Source organism: Podarcis pityusensis (assembly GCF_964106645.2).
Source record: "Podarcis pityusensis genome assembly, chromosome: 12".
NCBI lineage: Eukaryota > Metazoa > Chordata > Lepidosauria > Squamata > Lacertidae > Podarcis > Podarcis pityusensis.
In genome coordinates this window covers 35860514-35882873 of record NC_138037.1, presented here as the reverse complement: position 1 = coordinate 35882873, position 22360 = coordinate 35860514, and the positions used below count along the sequence as shown (strand labels likewise).

Here is a 22360-nt window from a genome sequence, read left to right as displayed (position 1 = left end):
TTATGTCCAGAGTGTGTTCCCAATACGCTCTGATTTTAGCCCTTTTTTCTTTGCTTTATATAGTTCATTGAGAGATACTGAGAACTATCTGCATAGCTCTGGTGTGTGCTCTGCTTCTTGGCTGAGTCTGCTATTTTTCTGGGCCATGGGATCAGGTGACAGAACTCAAGGCAGCTTTGTAATACACAGGGAGATTTTTGGGGGGTTAAAGTAGACGAAACCAAGTATGTCCATTGTTGGAATCCGTCTGTCTCGAGAGACATTGGACTTCACCTCCAGGGGTGAGGTTAAACCGCTGGAGAATCACAGCGCCTGTTGTGGCTGCAGAGACTAGTTACTCATAACTGCTGCCTCCAGCATTGTTTTTGCTGTGTTAGCAGCACTGAAGTGAGCACATGCCTGGGCAGAGTGTATGGAGGTCCTGGGCTGTCCAGATGGCAAGACACACACCCCTCCCCAGCCTCGCTTGTGGGCCAAAGGAAAGCAGAGCAATACATTTGGCATCAACTTGGCTATAGGAGTTGGAAGAAGGAGACGCACAAGGCACCATCCAACCGTCTTAGGGACTCCACTCTAGATTTGTGTAGGGTTTACTCCTTAACCCTTTTGTCTCCCCAAAATATCCCACAAGGCAATGGGTAGGGATTTTTCCTTGGGGTTTGCTCCCAAAGCCTTTCTCACCAATGAGTATAGCTGCAAAGCAAGTCGAGGTTTAGGTTCGGAGTTCTCCTTCTCCTCCCTGACACCAGGTGTATCAGTGATGGATTTTTCAGCATTAGTTTCTTACTTGACAGATGTAGTTCGGCAATAGGGCCCATGACCAAGATGGGTAGTGGGCTCTTGCTCACTCTTCCACAGTCTTCATGCAGAGGCTGGATTATGGAGGATACGCAAACTCTGGATTTTCTGCATTGAGCACTAGAGGCCCCCTATAACTCAAAAGACTCTAGGCAAGCAATATGTGGGCATTGTATAAATATTAATAAACTTACTCAGTACCTATAAAGTAGTTTTTAGAAATTGTGGGGAATTAGTCAACAACAGATTAAACTGAGTATTTCTCAAAGTCCATGTAGGTGTAGTTCATTTTTAAAATAATAATATAATAATAATTTATTATTTATACCCTGCCCATCTGGCTGGGTTTCCCCAGCCACTCTGGGTGGCTTCCAACCGAATATTAAAAACAATACAGCATCAGACATTAAAAACTTCCCTAAACAGTTGTCTTTTAAAAGTAAAATAGTTGTTTATTGCCTTGACATCTGCTGGGAGGGCGTTCCACAGGGCAGATTCCACTACTGAGAAGGCCCTCTGCCTGGTTCCCTGTAACCTCACTTCTTGCAATGAGGGAACCGCCAGAAGGCCCTCAGCACTGGACCTCACTGGATGATGGGGGTGGAGACGCTCCTTCAGGTATACAGGACCGAGGCCATTTAGGGCTTTAAAAGGCTGTTTTACTTTTATTGTGAATTTTTTTAGTATGTGCCGTGTCTGCAATGCTATGTGTGGGTAGAATGCATTTCACACTTTTTGTGATAACAAAATCACTATCTTTCTTTTTGTGATAACAAAATCAGGCAAGGTTTTTGCTAACTTGATGCTACTGCCGCTAAACAAGCTGGAGCTTAAAAACCGGATTACTCTTCTTCCTTGGATGCTCAATGACATTCCAGCATTCACCTGCTCTCCTTGCTCTGTTCTCTTGGCAAACCTACGATGTTGGCTTATGGCTTAGGTCCTGCGTTGGAAACCAGCCTGAGACCTGGGGAATATGAGAAGATGACTTACCGTTTTATGTATTTTTATTACGTGCGTGGCTTTCTTCCCAGGAGGCATCTCGAAGTGATTAGCAGTGAAGTTTGGCTTCAGAATACCTTCTGCTTGGGCTGCCTGTGATGTGAGTCATCAGGTTAAGGGTTGTTAGCTTTGACAGGGGAAAGAACGGCATCTGCTGCTCTCCTAGGTTAGAACATATGGCGTGCACTTGTAGTTGGAAGGCAGGAATGAATCAAGGACCGGTTAACTTGACAGAAATGCATATTCAGCTGGAGTAGATGCAGAGTGGCAGCTACTGCTCATTTGGTAGTTGCTTTCTGAACACTTTTAAGGTTGCAAGCATTTGGATTTATCTGCACCTTAGGCCTCTACATGGAGCAGGATGAACTGGTAGGATCCTGTAGATCCAGCTTGAAGGGGGTGGGCCCTTTTTCATGTTCCCCTTAGGTATGTCATTGAAGCAAATAAAAAAACCAAGTACATCAGGAAAAGGGGTTCTAGACCAGTCCTCTAGTTTTCTGCTGGCTTGTATATGGTTGTGCAGAGAAGAAGAACATTTTTTAAAAGATAGCACTCCCTATCTGAAGGGATGCTGTCCATCTACCACTTCATGACTCTTATTCCCTCTTTATGCTGCCGCATTTATAGGCCAGGCATGAATCGGAGAGCATCACTTCCTAGCACTAGTTCAAGTTCAGTTTCTTAGCCATTTTAGCCACTGACTTTTGTAAAGATGGATGAGAAAACGGCAACAAGCAACATTAAAATTTTACTCGCTTTCTAGAATAAAAACAGCCATAGAGTACATAAAAGTGTTACTGTATGTACAGGAAGATTACTGTTCTCCAAAGGTCCCACGAAATGGAGTTATAAAATCATTTTAAAACACAGTACTATTAAATTCACGGCACAGTAATCGTGTGCTAATGCTGCGTCCCATTTGTCTGGCTTAAATATTCTGCATCCTGCAGCTCTTGATTGCTGTACACTCTTGTTCTGGATACAATACCTTGGCTTTTGTGAAGAGCTTTAAAAATGTGTTTGGGGATTTTTCCTAGAATAAAAACTCAGGCTGAGTGCCAAACTATTCAGCCATATTTTTCGGAACTCTGTTGGAAGTACAACCTTTCAGCTGCCTGTTTCTCCTTTCAGCTCTGCCCAGCCTTGGCAAGCTGGTATTTGTGCCTGAACCAGCAAAATGCACAGGGGTTGTCAGTGGTAGATGGTTTCTCCCCCCCAAAGCAGGAATGCTGCAAGTCCCACACAGACTTCTTAAGAAACTTCTTTCTGCTCCGTCTTATCAAAAGCCTCTCTACTAAAATCTCCACCCATAGGTAGATTCTATCAGCCATAATAACTAAATTGAGCTTCCAAGATCAGGGGCATTATGTCTGCAGAGAGGAGCAACAGTGAGCGTGGAACTAGATATGATTTGCCTAGGCCCTAGGACAACTAGTGATGTGAGGTGAGAATATTCTCCGGACAACAAAGCAGGCACAAGGCATGGGTGGATTTCGAACCCCGAGCAGTTATCACTCTCTTCCCTGCCGTTTGTTGCAGTTGGACATCATCTGGAGTTATTTCCTCTCTCCTGCGCCTTTCTGCGCAAGAAAAATGAGTTCAGGCAGTGTTATGAAGCAATACTGCAGACATTTTTTCCTGCAACACATCATGTAACTTAACGGAATTCACAGCCACGAGGCACAGTGATGAAGTCCTACCAGTAAATGTTGTTTCATACTACAGTACATATTTTTCCTGAATGTTTTAACACTTGGTGTTTGGTGCTGTCTATTTAAGACACTCGGTCAAGCAGATTTCGTTGGTTTGCTTTTCTCTGTCCAAACATAATGGGAGGGAAGATGAGCACCTTCCTTTTCTTTCTTATCTCAGAAAAGAGTATTGTATTCTTCCTTCTCTTACTCTTTCACAAACAAAGTCTGCCATTATTGAGACAGTAGTAACTGGAAACCTTGCCAGATACCTGTTGGTGCTGATCCTGAGCACTCTACCCTGCACACACACAAACATACACACTCCTATTCTCTCCTTTCTCCTTGGTTCATAGTAGCTATAGCTTGTCAGTGCGACCAGATCAGTTACTGTAAACAATGGTTTACCTCCGAAATGGTTTGGGAGTCCAAAACAGGCCATGGAATACTGTTTCAAGCTGCTGAACGCGCCTTATTGCAGCTTGTTTTTTGGCCATGTAAACACATGCAGACAGTGTTTGGTCTGACAAGTCACAGACAAGAAATGGCCTTGAAACACCTGGATGTATTCCTAGAAGAAATATTGACTATAGCTAAACATCTCCAGGAAATGCTATGGAGGAAGTGCTTGGCAAAAAAGGTGTAAACATGTTTGACCCTGCCAAATGCTCCCAAGAACGAGAGGATACAATTCAAAAGCAGTTAATGAAAGTGGTCCTCTGGCATTATTCCCAGCCACATAGGAAAGATTTGATGCCTGATGAGAAATGGATGCTTGGATTACCGGCGTAGGGAAGGAGACCCACCCCCCTTAACTACTGACTGGTTTCGAAGGCCGCAGAAGGAAGGGCTGTGATTTTCTCAGGGAAATGGAGTGTGTTGGGTTTCATGTTGGGCACTCAGTAATTCTAATACTCTGGTAAATGTTAGGTGTACTTCGAGCTCTTTCTCCCCAAAGAACTATCACAGTTCAGTAAATAGAACTGGCACCAGCCAGGGAGCTAAAGTCCCTGTTTACTGCTGGACAGTTTTGACAGATTTTAAAACATATTTTAAATTGTGTGTGTCTGGGGGGCAGGGGCGGGTATTGATAGAAGAATGCGGTATCTTGATTTACAAGTGTTAAAGGAGGGCTTCAGCATTGCCTCCACATTCATAGCTTCTTGTTGACATCTAAGGTTATTAAAAGCCTGAAACAACAAATGCCATGGCATTTTCCTTTGCCGCTTCTTTAATAGCAACATCGAGTTCCTTTGAAATTTCATTCTGTATATGTAAAAGTGCCTAAAGATGGGACATGAGATAGAATGGGCGAAAGAGTAAAATTTATTATCTTGAGAAGAGTATGGAGCATCTCCAACTATCTCAAAAATAAAATAAAATATGGAGACAGGATGGGGATCCTCTGACCCGTGAGTGGAATGCTTTCCACCCAGCCACCAGGACTCAACTCCCTTTGGGCTACTGAGAGAAAGGAAAAGCAGGGGCATAATAGTAGTAGTAAACCAGATGTGGATTGGGAAGCTGAGGTAGGTGGTAGAAGGGCTCTAAACCTTTCCTCTCTGCTAGGATCTCAGTCCAGATTAGGGGGGCCCCACATCTGCGGATTTGCATTGTCAAAAAACAACCCCATGATGAAAGGGATCCCACAGCTCAATTCCCTTTTTGCCAATGCAAGGCCTGGGGATCATTCTGGATCTGTTATGTGCACTGGTGGAAAAACTCCAATTGCAGTGTGTGTATTTTGTGTGTTTAGGTAAGTAGGTATGAAGGTACATGGATGGCTAGTTGGATGGATGGATGGATGCACAGAGAGACAGACAGACAGAGAATTGTGTGTGTGTGCATAAAGGAGACTGAGTAGATCAAGGATTCCCAACCTTTTTTTGGCCATGCCCCACTTAAACATCTCTAAAATCCTGATTCCTACCCCCACCCCGGTGACATATAATTCTTATTATTCAAAAAGTGAACTCCTATTCACATGGAGGAAGCCTAAAAGGCCATTAACTGTTAATAACTCATTCTCAAATTGCCCCCCTGTGGGGCGTGTGCCCCACGTTGGGAACCACAGGAGTAGATGGTGGATCAAGGGGGTGTTCTTGTTGAGACAGATTGATAGGGATGGTGCTTGTGAATGTGAGAGATGCCCACATTTGACTCCACCCTGGGATCCAGCCCCTGACACATTTCCCCTGAGCTAAGATTAGTCTGTAGCTGAATATAGATCAGACCACATTAATGGGCCATTTAAGGTTGCCAGGTCCTAAACTGACCAACTTGAGAGCCCAGGGGATTTTAGGACTACACATTGGTTAATAGCATAGCTTGCAGCTGAAACAGGTTGGTTTTTTAAAAAATTTAATCTGTGGGGGAGGAGTGATTTGCATCAGGACTAGTGCCCAGGGAGAATAGGTTTAACCCTTCTCTCCCCAGCCAGGACCCTGCCAATGTGATCCTGTTGTGGCAGTGAGTCTGAAGGGGGAAAGTCTTCCTAGTGCCAGTGGGAGTTTTTTCCATTGCCTCTTGCAGCACATGGGTCACTTTTCATCAAGTAGGATTAAACTTGACCTCCTCATGCACTGGAGTACCAATGAAAATCCAGGGATCGGGCTTATTTTTAAAAACAACAACTTCATATTACAGTTAAGCTCCAATCCTAAAGGGAACTGGTACCTTTTTATCTAGATGCATTTGGGCTCGAAATGACCCCTTAAAGATCAGAGCAAAAGTCTTGATTAACCAATTTTTGCCTCACCTGATTTTATCAATAAAGGAGGGGCAGACATACACACTTGGAAAATTCAGATGTTTTCAACTTTTCCATCAAGTTGAGGTATCATCCTAGCTCTGAAGATCTCAGGACATTTGCCATTCTGGGGACAAAGTGGTTTTTCGTTGAATCGGAGCAAATGGCAACCGGGTTTTCTGTGGGTTGCTGTTGGTTTCGATTTAGCACTGAAGAGCAGGCTTTCTGGGGGAATGTCAAAACCGCTTGTACCTACTCATAGAACTACATTGGCTCATAGAATCCTAGAGTAGAAAGGGACCCCAATGTTCATCTAGTCCAACCCCCTGCAATGCAGGAATATGCAGCTGCCCTGTACGGGGATCAAACCCACAACCTTCGCATGATCAGCATTAATCTCTAGCTAGCTGAGTTAACGCTACTTGTCCAGAAGCAGAAGTGTGGGCGAGCCCTTAGTTTCATTCAAAATATGTCTTTCTTTCTTTTTAAAGCTAAGTAGAATAATTTAAAAATATAAATTCTCAAGTGATTCGTCATGCTTGCCCTAAAAAACCTATTCTGTTTGACGAAAGCAAGTGTTTACTCCCACTTGCTGAAGAGGCATGTTTGATCTTGCCCTGGTTATTCATAAATCAGTTTTAATGTCAGTTCGTTATTACCATCTGAGAGTGCTTTTCCTGTCTTTCACGGGCTTTGTAATGGGTTTGGCTACATGCCAAGGCCACTAGAACTTTTCTATAGAAGCAGGGCTGGTTTAGATATTAGTTGGCCTCATGCTTTTAACCCATTGTCTTCTCCGGTCTCCTTTAACTGGTCTAAATTTGAAGATTGACAGGAGAAAAGTCACCTTGTAAGTGACATTTTCACCCAGACGCTATAATGCCCATTACAGTTTTCTAATGCAAAGCACGGTAAGTGCTCACTGGTAGATGTTTGGTTATTTGGTGTGTGGTGATCTGCAACAGAGAACCCTGTGTAGAAAATAAATAGCCAATGTAAATTCCAAAGTAGTTAGTCATATTCCATTCTAAAGAAGCAAATGAATGTGAGGAAATGGGTGTTGCAATGGTTTGAGACGAAGATATAACCCAGAAAAATGTGTGTGTGTGTGTGTGTGTGTGTGTGTGTATTTACCAAGTACAGTGGTACCCCGCAAGATGAACGCCTCGCAAGACGGAAAACCCGCTAGACGAAAGGGTTTTCCGTTTTGGAGGCGCTTCGCAAAACGAATTTCCCTATGGGCTTGCTTCGCAAGACGACAGCCCATAGGGAAATCTCAGGGACAGCGGGGAAGCGCAGCGCGTCTTCCCCACTGTCCTCGGACCTCCTCCGAAGCCTGGCGGCTGGGCGGGGACACCTCCTCCCGCCGCCGCCGGGCTTCGGAAGGCTCCTCCGAAGCCGGGCGGGGGGGGAGGGAACACCTGCCGCCGCCGCCCGGCTTCGGAACGGTGCTCCGAAGCCGGGCGGGGGGGAGGGAACACCTGCCGCCGCCGCCGGCTTCGGAACGGTGCTCCGAAGCCGGGCGGGGGGGAGGGAAGACCTCCCCCCGCCGCCCGGCTTCGGAACGGTGCTCCGAAGCCGGGCGGGGGGAGGGAACACCTGCCGCCGCCGCCCGGCTTCGGAACGGTGCTCCGAAGCCGGGCGGGGGGGGAGGGAACACCTTCTGAAGGCGGGCGGGGGGCGAAAGTCTTTGCTCCCCCCTGCCTGCCTGTCCCGGACGGCTTTTGAAGGCAGGGGGGAGCAAAGACTTTCGCCCCCCGCCCGCCTTCAGAAGAGGTCCAGGACCTCTTCTGAAGGCTGGCGGGGGGCAAAAGTCTTTGTCCCCCCTGCCTGCCTTCCCAGGGGCTTTTAAATCGCCCCGGACAGCGGAGAAGTCCTCCGCTGTCCCGGGGCGATTTTAAAATGCCGCCCGCCAGCATTTTAAGATCGCCCGGACAGCGGAGAAGTCCTCCGCTGTCCCGGGGTTTTTTAAAATGCTGGGGGTGGGAAGAAAAGCCCTTGCCCCCCCCCTCAGCCTTCAGAAGAGGTCCGGGGACAGACTGTCCCCGGACCTGGTCTGAAGGCGGTTTCCCTAGGAACGCATTAATTGATTTTCAATGCATTCCTATGGGAAACCGTGCATTGCAAGACGAAAAACTCGCAAGACGAAGAGACTTGCGGAACGAATTAATTTCGTCTTGCGAGGCACCACTGTATCTAATGAAGGGCCTTATCTGAAGTCACTTGCTATGTCTCCTACCTTCGTACATTCCAAAGGCGAGTTTCAATGTCTTCAGGTGAGACAGAGCACACAAGAACCACTTTAAATGTTACAGTGTGCAATAGGAATACAATAGTTTCGCTTAAGCCCAATGTTAACCACACTTTTTGTGTCTAGAAATTAGTATAAAATATGTAGCACAGTAAGTTTCTAAGCTGCTAAAGTGCAACTTCCCGTCACCTAAATCTACTCTTTACTTTAGAGGAAAGGAGAAACTCTTTGAATTAATTGACAGTGCAAAAAGACCCATAAAGAAACATGTGGGGTTGTTTTTTCCCCCCTTTCAAATATTTTTAGAGCACTAAACTGTCTGTGTTTTGAACCATAAAGGCAACCATATAAGATCAGCTGAGACACCTTAATAGCCCAAATGTACTTTTTTTTTTTTTTTTGTCTTAAACATTTCAGGCCATAGCACAAAACACAGATCTTAAAGACCGGTTACGCAGAATACATGCCGAATCTGTGCTTCTTGATTCAGCAGCTAATGCAAAATCCAGCCCTGATTTGGCAAAGGTGGGTATAGATTTTTCTGCCCTGGTTTGGCAAAGGTGGGTATAGATTCCCTGTCCTTCTGCAAAGCTGCTTGCTGCTTCTCTCCCCCACCTCAGCCCAACCAATACCCTGCTTCTTTTTTCCACCCCATTCAGCTGCTCCTTTTCCTGTGCTTATGACTCATCTGTTGTGACATGAATTATTGTGCATACTTCCCATAGAACAGTTTTATTTCCAAGCATGTTTTCGGTGCTTTTTGCTGACAGCCGAGTTGCTGCCCTTCCAATGCTAGAGTTTTGTTAGCAAAAGTTGTCCTGTCGTTTTCTTTGGTGTCGCTGAACAGTTTTGTGTCTCTAACTAGTTTTCTATAGTTCCTTCCATTACAGCTTTTGCGTGTGCGCTCACACACACACCTCACGTGTCATGAGACACAACTTGCATTCTGTTTTGTAAATAGCCGAAGTAGAATATTTCAACACTGCTCATCAGCCTGAAAAGCACATCTCTCAAAAGCTACTGGGGGGGAAAGTGCTATAATATGCCAATGCGCCATCATCCTGCCAGGTTCTTGATATTTGGAAGAATAAGGTGAAATCGCAAAGCATCGCTGGAGCTTCAGAGTCTCCCAGCCAGTAGCCAAGTTTACCTCTTTGCTTGAACGTCTCTCTGGCACTTGCAACTGCGATTTCCATAAAGCTGAACAGAAATATATTTATAAATCATAGCAGGTAGATAGCGGCTATTTTAATGAAGGAAGCGGGGCTGTATTACTTACAACACGCTCTCTAAATTTTGACTAGCACAATAACTTAGTCTGATCTCATGTAATACTTTTTGAGAAGCCAGATAGAAATTGGTAGGCTGATTTAACATTGACTGACATTTTGAGTAAACAGGTGGTGCCAGTGAGCACCTCGCGATTAAACTCTGGAATGTACCATGTTATGACTTGGAAGGGAGGCAAGATCAAAAATTAATGACCTTGTTGGCACGTAGTGCTGGGTCAGTAGTGCTTCCTACCTAGTGCTTTCGCTGATAACACAGAGACTCACAATAACACCACATTCACAAGAGGCAGCAGAGAATGCATGCAAGGGCTATGACAGCCGCCAACATAGATAGATGGTTTTAAAAGAGGATTATACAAATTCATGGAGGACAAAACGATCAATGGTGCTAGCCCTAATGGCTGCTGGCAGTAGTGGCTATGGTGTACCTCAGAGGCAGGATGTCTTTGAATACTGTTTGCTGGAAATGACAGGGACGGGATTACCATTTTGCTTAGGTTCAGCTTGTGGGCTTCCCATGGGCATCTTTTGCACACTCTGAATATCATGCTTTGTGTGTTCTTACACCCCCACTACGTTCTGTCCACAGTAGTAGGCATAACATAACCGTATTTTTTTTGGGGGGGGGGGGATAAAAATACACGCAAGGGCACAATTTTAGCTGTGAGTTAATTCTTTAAATATATATTTTTTAGATTCGTGCCCAAATGCTGCTTTGATTTCGTGCAAATTTTAAAATCTTTTAAAAACGAAACTAAACACATCTTCTTAAAACATCACTATCTATAAAGAATTATAATGGAGGTGTGTGAAAAGAAGAGAGGTGGAAAACAGGGCTCAACCTGATGAAAAGTTTAAAAAAGATGGAAGGATTTGCACTAACTTCTTCATTTGCAGAAACTCTGCTACTGTTCCATTTTATTTTTTTTAAAGCCGGCGTTTGTGAATGTTCAAAAGAAACAGGCATGAGTACAACTGTTTGCTCACTTTTTAGGGGCTGTCTGTGTGATGTTGCCATCAAAGTAGCAATTCCAGAACCTGCTCTGATTGTTGATCAGGATGATGTGCATAGACTTCACCAGTTCTGAACACGTGATTTGATTTATTAGACTTGTATATCAATTTATAGGACGCGGGTGGCGCTGTGGGTTAAACCACAGAGCCTAGGACTTGCCGATCAGAAGGTCGGTGGTTTGAATCCCCGCGACGGGGTGAGCTCCCGTTGCTCGGTCCCTGCTCCTGCCAACCTAGCAGTTCGAAAGCACGTCAAAGTGCAAGTAGATAAATAGGTACCACTCTGGCGGGAAGGTAAACGGCGTTTCTGTGCGCTGCTCTGGTTTGCCAGAAGTGGCTTAGTCATGCTGGCCACATGACCTGGAAGCTGTACGCCGGCTCCCTCGGCCAATAAAGCGAGATGAGCGCCGCAACCCCAGAGTCGGCCACGACTGGACCTAATGGTCAGGGGTCCCTTTACCTTTACCTATCAATTTATACTTTAAAAAAAAAAGAAGAAGTATCAAAATGATGTACAGTGGTACCTGGGGTTAAGAACTTAATTCGTTCCAGAGGTCCGTACTTAACCTGAAACTGTTCTTAACCTGAAGCACCACTTTGGCTAATGGGGCCTCCTGCTGCTGCTGCGCCGCCAGAGCACGATTTCTGTTCTCATTCTGAAGCAAAGGTCTTAACCTGAAGCACTGTTTCTGGGTTAGCAGAGTCTGTAACCTGAAGCGTATGTAACCCGAGGTACCACTGTACAATATTTTTAATACACCGAAGCATGATAAAACATATTAACATAGGAAACTGCCACATACAGAGTCAGACCAATGGTCCGTGTAGTTCACTGTTGTCTACACTGACTGGTAGCTGCTCTCCAGCAGGAGTCTTTCCCAGCCCTACCTGAGAAGGCCAGGGATTGAGTGACTGTAATAACAATATCACTGAAGCTGCCCAGGACGCTAAAAACATTTTTACGCAGCCCTGAAATCATAGTAAAGTAGACTCCTATCTGGGATAGGAGCATTCCTATCTGGGAAGCTCATTGAAAAGACAGAGAAGGCATACTCTGTAGTCACCCATTCTCCATACTTATTTTGGACACAGCAAAAGTGTGTCTCAGATAGTCTAAGCAGGAAAAGAGACGGTCCTTAGGTATTGGGGTTGCAGTGAGGCTGGAGGGGAAGAAGCGGGAGTTCACAGTTTAGAATTAAAAGATGTTACCAACAGTGGCTGGGTTTTTTTATCCGTTATTTTCATAATGCATGCCTGGAAAAGACATTTGAAGAGACAATGCTTTTAGAGAAGCCTGTAAACTTTAGCCCGTCCTTGGTCTGGATGTATTTCATTTTGCAGCTGAACCATATGACATTATATTTATATTAGAGTTTGTAATACGATGTTCCAAACCCAGGTTTTGCAAAATGGGTTTTGAGGATGCATTGATTTTTCAGTTTCAAGAGATGCAATTGATCTGCTTTGGATGGAATGTTGTTGGTGAATTATCCTTCACAACCGTATATTTCTGATTGCTAAAGATTAGTTGTCTTCCTTGAGCTGCAGGAGTGGCCAAGCTGTGTTCTTAGGTGCAGTGTCAGGACTTTAGCCTCCCATCAGTTTTGAACTGGCAGTGGCTTAACTTGTGCACCACCACTGAGCTTTGTTGAAAGCAGAGAGCTTCAGGAAATAAGCCTCATCTTCCAAGGAAGTTTCCCTTGCACTGGTAGGGCAGAACTGGTCTGCTGATCTTCCTTTAGCTCTGTAAAATCTTCTGGTTCAGGACTGTTAACCATCTAAGTTATAAAGTGACAAGCTCTTACTATTTGCGGACTTCCTTTCTTCCCTCTCTGTTTTTGTCTCCCCTCACCATTGGCTGTGCAGAAGCTGAATCTGATGCACAGAAAATGTTAAAGAATCCCAATGCTGGATCATTAAATGCAACTTTTTTACATCCTATACAGTGGAACCTCAGTTTTCGACCGTAATCTGTTCCGGAAACGTTCGAAAACCGAGGAGCAATGGGCTAGCTGCAAAGTCAATGGGGGAAAAAATGAAAAATGCGCCTCGGAAGCCGTTCGACTTCTGAGGCGCGTTCGAAAACGGAAGCAATTACTTCCAGGTTTTCGGTGTTCAGGTTCCAAATCATTCGGCTTCCGAGATGCTCGAAAACTGAGGTTCCACTGTGCCAGTCTTGCCTAACCTAGAACCCTCCAGATGTTTTGGACTATAACCCCCACCATCCCTGGTCAATGGCCTTTCTGGCTAGGACTGATAATAGTACAAAACATCTAGAGAGCAGCAGATTGAGGAAGGCCATTGGTGAGAATTTAACTTGCCTACGCCCCAGACCCCTCTTCTAGTGGTTGTAAAGCAGGAGTAGGGAGCTTATGGGTTCTCCAGATCTAGTTAGACTCCAACTCCCACCCGCCCCAGCATGGCCTGTGGTCATGGATGAAGGGAGTTGTACTCTTGCAACATGGAGATCCACAGGCTTCCTACCCTTGCAATAAAGCGTAGAGCATCTCACAACACCTCTTTGTGGTGTCCTTTCCTCCCCATGGAAAGCCTCTTTGCATTGAGTCTGGATATAAATGGCAGCAGTGAATGGGACATGAAACCTTCTTACACGATGGGGCTGAGGTTTAATATTGGGAGTTGTGTGTTTGTTTTTTTGTTAACAGATGGGCTATACTAACACAGTGGTGCCTCGCAAGACGAATGCCTCGCACGACGAAAAACTCGCAAGACGAAAGAGTTTTTCGTTTTTTGAGTTGCTTTGCAAGACGAATTTCCCTATGGGCTTGCTTCGCAAGACGAAAACGTCTTGCAAGTTTGTTTCCTTTTTCTTAAAACCGTTAATACCCAGGGTGCATTGCTTGAAGAGGTGCAGTTGCGACTTCGCAAGACGAAAAATTCGCAAGACGAAAAAACTCGCAGAACGAATTAATTTCGTCTTGTGAGGCACCACTGCATATGGATACCTTCCCCAGAACCTTTGGGTCATAAACCGTGAAGAAATGGAAAAATGAAGAGTTGTAGTGATGTTTTATATGGCATAATCGTGGCTGTAACTGCTATGTATTGCATTACACCAAATCTATTGGTTGATTGATTTTTCCATTAAATAGAACCATATTAAGCTTTAGACATTGTCAAACGAACAAGAAACATATGTTTTTACCCATCCTACTTTGGTAACAGCACCTCTTCTCCTTTCATGAATGCTTTGGTCCATCATGGTGTATTTATTGATAAAGGTAAACCTAGCAGTTCAAAAGCACACTAGTGCAAGTAGATAAATAGGTACCACTGCAGCGGGAAGGTAAACAGAGTTTCCGTGCACTCTGGTTTCAGTCACAGTGTTCCGTTGCTCCAGAAGCGGTTTAGTCATGCTGGCCACATGACCCAGAAAGCTGTCTGTGGACAAACACCAGCTCCCTTGGCCTGAAAGCGAGATGAGCGTCACAACCTGGTTGTTGCCTTTGACGGGACTTAACTGTCCAGGGGTCCTTTACCTATTTACTTTCTTACTTATTGATGCTGAGCTTCTCTTGCATAAGGCCAAATCTAAGAATCCTAGTAACTTACTTGAAAGCCCACAAAAAACTATCAGTGATGTAGCTAAGGCTCATGGAGGCGAGTGTTGACTTTAATGAGTTATTTTAAAAATATGTGTAGTGCCAAGGCCTGACACATCGAATAGCTCTTGATAGTTAAGTGACCAAATTATCAGAACTAAAGCAGCAAAGCTGTTGAGCGGAAAACACTCTTGTAAATGCCTTTTTTAATAGAAAAAACACATTACAGATAAGCTTGGGGATAAGCTAAGGACGTCAGTTTCAATTAGCCAAGTATGCTGCTTACTTCCCAATCAAAATCTGTAAATGGCCCACAGAATTGTAGAGTTGGAAGGGGCCTCTGCCAGATGCCTTGGGAAGTTAAAGAACCTTCACTGGCACAGAAAGATTGTCCAGATTTTACCCACCTCAAGTCTGTGTAAAATGAAATTATGAAGTAGCCTTCCCCGTGCAAATGTTTTTGGATTACAGCTCCCATCATACCCAACCATCGGCCATGCTTGCTGATGTTGCATTTTGACAAGTCAACACAAGTGTATTGAGGGGTATTGATACACCTGCCAAATTCTCTGTGGTGGACAACAGGAAAAGGTTTTTAAAAAATGATTAAAATGGGAGCTCGCTCCCTCCCTTTTTTTCCTTTTTGTTTTGTGAAACCAAGCAATTAGCTTGATTTGATGAAGTGTCGGGGGCACTACCACTTTCCTGTCCTGCTTTATTTTCACAAGGGACGTGCAGAAAGTTATTCAGAGCCTCTTGTTTATCAAGCATTTGCTCTGATTTGCTTGTGGGGAGTTTGTAGGACATTTGCATCAAGCAATTGTTTCCTCATACTTCCCAGTGCACATTCCCACTAACTTAACACAAAAAGCCCCATTTCTCAAAGCAGGTTTGTTGCACAATCTGCTTTAACTCTTCCATCCAAACTTGCCGTACGTATGACTGTGTCTCATCCATTAAAAAAAAACAAAAAACAGTAGTAATAGCTTGAAAGTGATCTTAGAGCTTAAGCCTGTTGATTTATTGTGGGGAAGAACAAACTGATAAGGAGTGTTCTAGCAACTGTCTTTCAGGCAGTGCAAAACAAGATGTGAGGGCGGAAAAGAATTATAAGAAGTACATAATGCCTGCCTTTATTTGACATTTTGCTGAATCCTTCTGTGCTTTTGCTTCTTGTGTCCTTTCTAAAGTGCATGCTGCCCTCAGTTCTTTTTACTGCAGGGAGTATCCAAGGTGCAGCTTTCCAGATGCTGGCCTTTGGCAATGCTAGCTGGGACTGATGTGAATTGGAGCCCCACATCATCTGGAGAGCAACAGATTAGCTACCCGTTTTGCAGCCTGTACTTCAGTTTTTCAGTAACAAGGCTCCTGGTCACTGTTTTTTTTTCTTCCCATATGAGGTTTGGTGACATGGGGTTTCTCTTCCCTTCCCAATTTCTCTGCATTTCTCTCATAGATAGATAGATAATCTTCATTTAATTTTCTGTTTTACAATTTAGAATACACATTTAAACATCCTTCAAATATCAGTGACTTCCCTTCTTCTCTTTCCATGGTTCATTCTGCATATCATAAATCCCTGCATATTTTACATATTCCATTATTACATCCCTCAAAACTTATTTACACTGTTGAATTTATCTTAATACTGCCAACGTTTTCAGGTGTACACAATTTCCCCCATATATTCAGTAAACATTTTCCAATATTCCCTTATGTTCTTCTTGTTCTCTTATTCTATACGTTAAGTCCGCCAGCTGCGCATAGTCCATCAACTTAAGTTGCCGTTCTTCTTTAGTTGGGACCTCACTCGTTTTCCGTTTTGGGGCTGACAAAACACGGGCCACAGTAGTAGCATACGTAAATAACCTTTTTTTGACACCTGGGAATTTCCGTCTGAATGATCCCCAATCCATGTTTCTCTATGGTTGCGGTGACAGTGGATACTCTGTTCACATCCGCCATTCTTTTTATTATGCTTGATTTTACATATAGGGAAATGTGTCTTCTGCCAGATCATTAATGGACCCCACAAGCAGCAAGCAGCACTTTTAAACAAAGTAAATGGAACCCTATGAAGTGTGGCAGAATGCTGGGGCTGCCTTGCTTCCTCTGCTCACCCTAGAAGCTTGTTTGAGCAAATAGTACAGTGGTACCTTGGTTCTCAAATGCCTCGGTACTCAAACAACTTGGAACCCAAACACTGCAATCCTGGAAGTAAGTGTTCCAGTTTGCGAACTTTTTCCGGAAGCCGAATGTGCTCTGTTTTGAGTGTTACGCTTCCAATTTGAGTGTTACACTGAGGCCTGTCTGTTTTTGCTATTTATTTTGCCTTTTTGTTTTTGTGACTGTGTGGGACCCAGTTCAGCTACTGACTGATTGTGTGACTGCAGTACATTGTTTATTGCTTTCATTTTATGGATCAGTGGTCTCGTTAGATAGTAAAATTCATGTTAAATTGCTGTTTTAGGGGTTGCTTCTAAAAGTCTGGGACAGATTAATCCATTTTGCATTACTTTCTATGGGAAAGCGCATAGTTGGAACGCTTTGGTTTTGGAACGGACTTCCAGAACGGATTAAGTTTGAGAACCCAAGGCACCATTGTATGTGGCTTTTGGTATCTTTGGGGCTGAAACTCAAGGGTAGGGCATCCACTTTGAATGCAGAAGGTCCGAGATGCGACCCCTGAGAGTCTCTGACAGTCAATGTCGACACAGGGCAACTCCCTCTGTGTTCTGCACTTAACAATGACACTTTCGCTCAAGGCTCTTTTCCGTCTCTCATTTGCAGGAAAACTCGGACGACGAGAACAGGGGTCTAGTTCACCAGCTTTCCAACGAAAGTCGGCTGTCTATAACAGATTCGCTCACCGAGTTTTTTGATGCTCAGGAAGTCTTGCTGTCTGCCAGCTCTTCAGAAAATGAGGTCTGGGCACCGGCGTCGGAAGCAATGGTCTCATGTCGCTTGTTTCAAAGCTGTTTGACCTTTACCGTCTCGGCACACTAATTGCAAACCCAGGGCAGCAAGCGACATGTTATGTACTATTCAGAATACACAATTATTTACCACTGCTAGGTTTAAAAAGCAGTTTGAAAAGGGGGGAGGAGGGGCTTGCAGGAAATGCTGCTTATAGATGTTACCATGAAGGTTGTTTTGTTTTGTTTTTTAAAAAAACATATGTTCAGATATTATTTGCCCTGTGTCTGTCTGACAAATGTTACAAAGATTTGTGGGTGGGTGGGTATTAAGCATTGGGATGTTTATTTAGGCTTTTGTTTTGCTCCTGACACACACAAGTAGAGTCCCTAACAGCAGGGTTTTGTCGTTGCAATATCCATTTCAAACTTCATAGCCTCTTTTTATCCACTTTTTCAGTTTCCCAAATACTGTGGTGGTGTTCTGCATGTTCCTTTTAATCAGAATGAAAGCATATTTCCTTCCGCCTCAGGTATCTGATGATGACTCATACGCAAGTGATGTGAGTGATAACATCTCCGAAGACAACCTAAGTAACGACATAGAGAATGAAAGGCAAACCCTCGGTAGGAGTTACAAATTTCTTTGCGGTCTGTCCTGAGGGTTTCTGCTTTCTCTTTACCAGAAACTTGCAGTGCAGAAATGAAGATGCAGACACGTTCAGGATTGTGTTTCCTTTTAAAGGATTATTTTTGCAACAGTGAAATGGCACACAGTGATCTCTCCCCATGTAGGAGAAACCACCTGGACATGGAGGGAAATAATAATAATAATAATAATAATAATAATAATAATAATAATATACCACCCTATACCCGCAGGTCTCAGGGCGGTTCACAACATGAAATCACAATACAATTGCGCAAAATACATAATATGAATAAAAACAAGAACCACAGAGCTCAGAGGTTCTTGCCCTCCCTTTCCCATCCCCTCTGTATAGGCTTTGGAGGCTGTACACAAATCCTTCATCCCTAGTAATGGCCTGATTCGCTGCAGCACACAAGGTCAAAGAGGGTGGGGGGAGGAACATAGCTCCATTGACTCCCATGACATTGCTTCCAAACGCACAGCACTTAAGTGGGGATGGATTGTGCCCCAAGGCCTTAGTCCAGTAAGCATGCAGCAGTTACCCACTTTTGTCACACAAGGCCCAGGTGTTTCCATTCCAGGCTGTGCTCTTGCTGAAGTGATATTTCTTTCCCCTTCCGCTTGATCGAGAGGTGCCAACTGCAATAAAATATGGCGGGGCAGGTAAGCCCTGCCTCCCCCCCCATGATGGATCACAAGGCTTGGCAGACACACAACATTTTAATGGCAATACCCATCAACTTGTCAGGAGTTCAGCCTACACTTGAGTAGGACTCTAGCAGAGACACATGCCCGACTGGCATGTTCCCTCCCTCCTGGTCGATCATTTGGGAGCTTCATAAGCTTTCTTCAGTCCAAACATCACAACAACCGATGCCAACTGACTCCGGCACACTTAGGGATCTGCAGAGTTTGTGCACCTTGCGTGACAGACCTCAGCAACTCAGCATTTTGGCTAATCTACTTTATTTACATATAAACACACACAGAGCACTGCAACATAGCTCCCTCTATCTCTAGCATCAGACAGCAAAGAGAAAAAGGACAATAGTCCCACTTCACAGAACACAGTAATACAAACATCCTGTTTCCGTCACTTCCCACTCTGTGGAGTCAAAACACATACCATCATGTGAAAGACAGAAATCCCATGACTGCAGTCATAGATCAGGAATTCTAACGCAACTTTGGGGAGGCCCGGCCCCCTCAAATATTTTATGGGTGGGGGGCCAAAAGGAGTTGGCTCTTATGCACTACATTTACTGGTTGTTGTTTTCTCTTTCTTCACAAAGGAGGCAGAACAAACAGAACGGTCCATACCTATCAAACATATATGCTTTCCCTGGAATAAAAAGTCCTGCTTAAAATGTGGCAGGGTGTTGTTGTTGTTTTTAAAAAAGTGTAGCTGATAAAACATATGGCACCTTTGGGATTCTTCTCCATGGTTCTGGGCTGGCAATTAGCTGCACTGGTCCCACGTTGCGCATCGTTGGTGCTGGAATTTAAAAACTAATTTCCTACTTCAATACACAGAGATGATCTTCCCAATTCAGGCAAAATTAAACACTTGCTTAAAATGGGGAGCAATTCAGTTTCAGGGAAACAGATGGGGGGAATAGAGAGCCAATTTGGTGCAATGGCTGAGGAGTCTCAAATTCCTGCACAGTTATGAAACTTTGCTGGTTGGTCTTGGGCAAGCCATAACCTACATCCTCTTCAGGACTGTGTTGAAAGGAAGCCTCTTTGTGTTTTGCTACAACTGCAAAAGTGTGGATATTAACCATGGGATGTTGCCAAATTTAATCCTGGCCTCTGTCTTCTAGACAGTGTTCCCGACGACAGCTTGGAATGCCATTCTAAGCGGAGGACGTGTCTGCCGGCTCCCTGTCCCAACACTAGTAACATCAGCCTCTGGAACATTTTGCGGAACAACATCGGGAAAGACCTCTCCAAGGTGGCCATGCCAGTGGAGCTGAACGAACCGCTGAACACTTTGCAGCGCCTCTGCGAGGAATTGGAGTACAGCGAGTTGTTGGATAAAGCGGCACGTACGCCCAACCTGTTTGAGAGGATGGTAAGAGGAAATTGGGTCCCTCGGCAGCTCTAGAAGGAAAGTGAGTTCTCTTTTGCATGTCCACAGGTATATAATGGTTCGTGCATCAGCTGTCAGGAGCAAGCCGGCCAACAGTAAATCACACCAAGTAAGTGGAGTTAACGCTTGACCAGAAGAAACAGGAGATGAGCACAGGAACTCTTCTTCGGTAGGTCTTGCCCCTATGAAGCAGTTGCAGAGACTGGAGATTCCTGCCTTCCCACAGTTTTCTTTGTCCGCAGGTGGCACTGTGGTCTAAACCACTGAGCCTAGGGCTTACTGATCGGAAGGCTGGCGGTTCGAATCCCCGTGACAGGGTGAGCTCGGTCCCAGCTCCTGCCCACCTAGCAGTTCGAAAGCATGTCAAGTGCAAGTAGATAAATAGGTACCGCTCCGGTAGGAAGGTAAACGGCGTTTCTGTGCGCTGCTCTGGTTCGCCAGAAGTGGTTTAGTCATGCTGGCTACATGACCCGGAAGCTGTCTGCAGACAAACGCCGGCTCCCTCGGCCAGTAAAACAAGATGCACGCCACAACCCCAGAGTCATCCGCAACTGGACTTAATGGTCAGGGGTCCTTTACCTCCTCTCCAGGGCTTTGCCCAAGCATTCTGAGACTGTGTCTGTGTGCCTGCCTCTGCTCCTTCCCCTCCCTCTGTTTCTTTGTATTTGCCTTCTGGAAGCTATTTGGTGGTGTTATGATTGCAGGGTGCCTGGACCCCCCATGAAAAGCACAATAAACTGTTTTTGCGCCCCTTTCATTCTGTACATGAAGCAAACATTCTGGCTGCCATTCAGAAAAATTCACGCTGACAACTCCATCTGCCCTCGATGGAGCTTTGACATGGTTTGTCATGGGAGTCTACCTCTGCTATTTCTATGAATTGATCTGGAGATGCTTATTGTGCTTTTAATGAGAATGAAACTATAATAAAAATCCAGTAGTCGTTTTATTCATTGCAATGGAATTTAGTTCAAAACAGCCATTTAATTTTTGTTTTCTTCTTAAAGTCTATTGCAATTCAGGAACTTTAGTGTCATTCTGTAAATACTGAGTCATGTTCCCATGCTAAAGATATTGTTCCAGATTGCAGGAAACATATCTGCAAATATTAAAATTGCAAAGTAGAGAAAAAATGGTGTCTGCAGTCAGTGTGAGATCAGAACATCCTCCCCCCAAAAATCAGTTTTTTAAAAAATCAAAATGCAGCAAGACATGACACATACCCCTTTATTAATGACCAACATAATATGATGTCTTCTGTTTGTAGGTATATGTGGCTGCTTTTGCCGTGTCTGCTTATGCATCCAGTTACTACAGAGCTGGAAGTAAGCCTTTTAATCCTGTGCTTGGAGAAACCTACGAATGTATCCGAGAAGATAAAGGCTTTCAGTTTTTTGCTGAACAGGTACTTTTCTGTTGTGGTCCAGGCTGAAAAATTTGCTAGTTCTGATTATGTGGCAGGAGGTTAATTTTATACTGAATTGCTTCAGTTGACTTTTGCATGCATACATAACTTGAACTGAGATTGTTGAAAGCTGTGGAATAGCGTGGTTACTTTGAGAAACCACCTCCAAATCCATATATTTTAGAGTGGGTGCCTTGCACTTTAGTGTTTTCTTTACACTCGCTAAAATATTTTACTTTTACCACTGTCCTGTGTATCCAGATGCCAAGTGAATTATATCCCTTAGTTTCCTGGCAGTAACTATACATAAACTTGATACAAAACAGCACAGGCTCCACTTTAAAGTGAAAAGCAAAATTAATTATATTTTAAATGACTACAGTATAAATAGATGGTTATGTTAGCTTGTATGGTTACTTTATGCTGAGCTTGGTTGCTATTTCTTGTAGCTCAGAAATCGTACTGTTTCTTTTCCGTTATTTAAATCTGTAGCAAATTTCCGTAAACCACTCCAACCCGATTAAACACTTCTCAGTCTAGAGACTATATTTCTCTAAGGTGAGACAGAAATGAACTTCAAAAGGGCACATTATTACTCAACAGGAAATACTTCACTTTTTCTCAGGCCTGATCCTTATCGTGTACAAAATAACACTCTCTAACAATAGCTCTGACCGGAAACCAAACTTGACGTTCAACTGCCTTCTTTTGTTATTTGTGTTTCCCTGCATCTTTATTTTATTTTATTTTTGGATTTATTTAATTTTTTTGGATTTTATTTCTTTGCAAGTGACTTGATTTAAGACAGTTTATATACCGACATTTATTGTTTTTATTATTTATTTTTAAAAATAACAGTCCTCATTAACAAATTAGTGTTAATCGCTTTACACCTGCTCTTCTGGGTTGTTTTTCTAAAACATTTTTTAAAAATGT

The 22360-nt window shown here is 44.0% G+C and overlaps 1 protein-coding gene across 9 annotated transcripts in view; it reads left to right on the top strand.

Moving 5' to 3' along the window:
- OSBPL3 (oxysterol binding protein like 3) overlaps positions 1-22360 on the top strand; it is a 104728-nt gene that overhangs the window by 73929 nt on the left and 8439 nt on the right. For 7 of the 9 annotated variants that reach the window (XM_080974651.1, XM_080974649.1, XM_080974654.1 and 4 more), the window contains 5 exons: positions 8909-9016; positions 17151-17285; positions 17809-17902; positions 19751-20001; positions 21287-21424. In XM_080974651.1, the coding sequence (XP_080830777.1) occupies positions 8909-9016; positions 17151-17285; positions 17809-17902; positions 19751-20001; positions 21287-21424 (726 nt within the window). The remainder of the gene's footprint in view (positions 1-8908; positions 9017-17150; positions 17286-17808; positions 17903-19750; positions 20002-21286; positions 21425-22360) is intronic. The other 2 variants (XM_080974655.1, XM_080974657.1) reach the window with 1 other exon arrangement.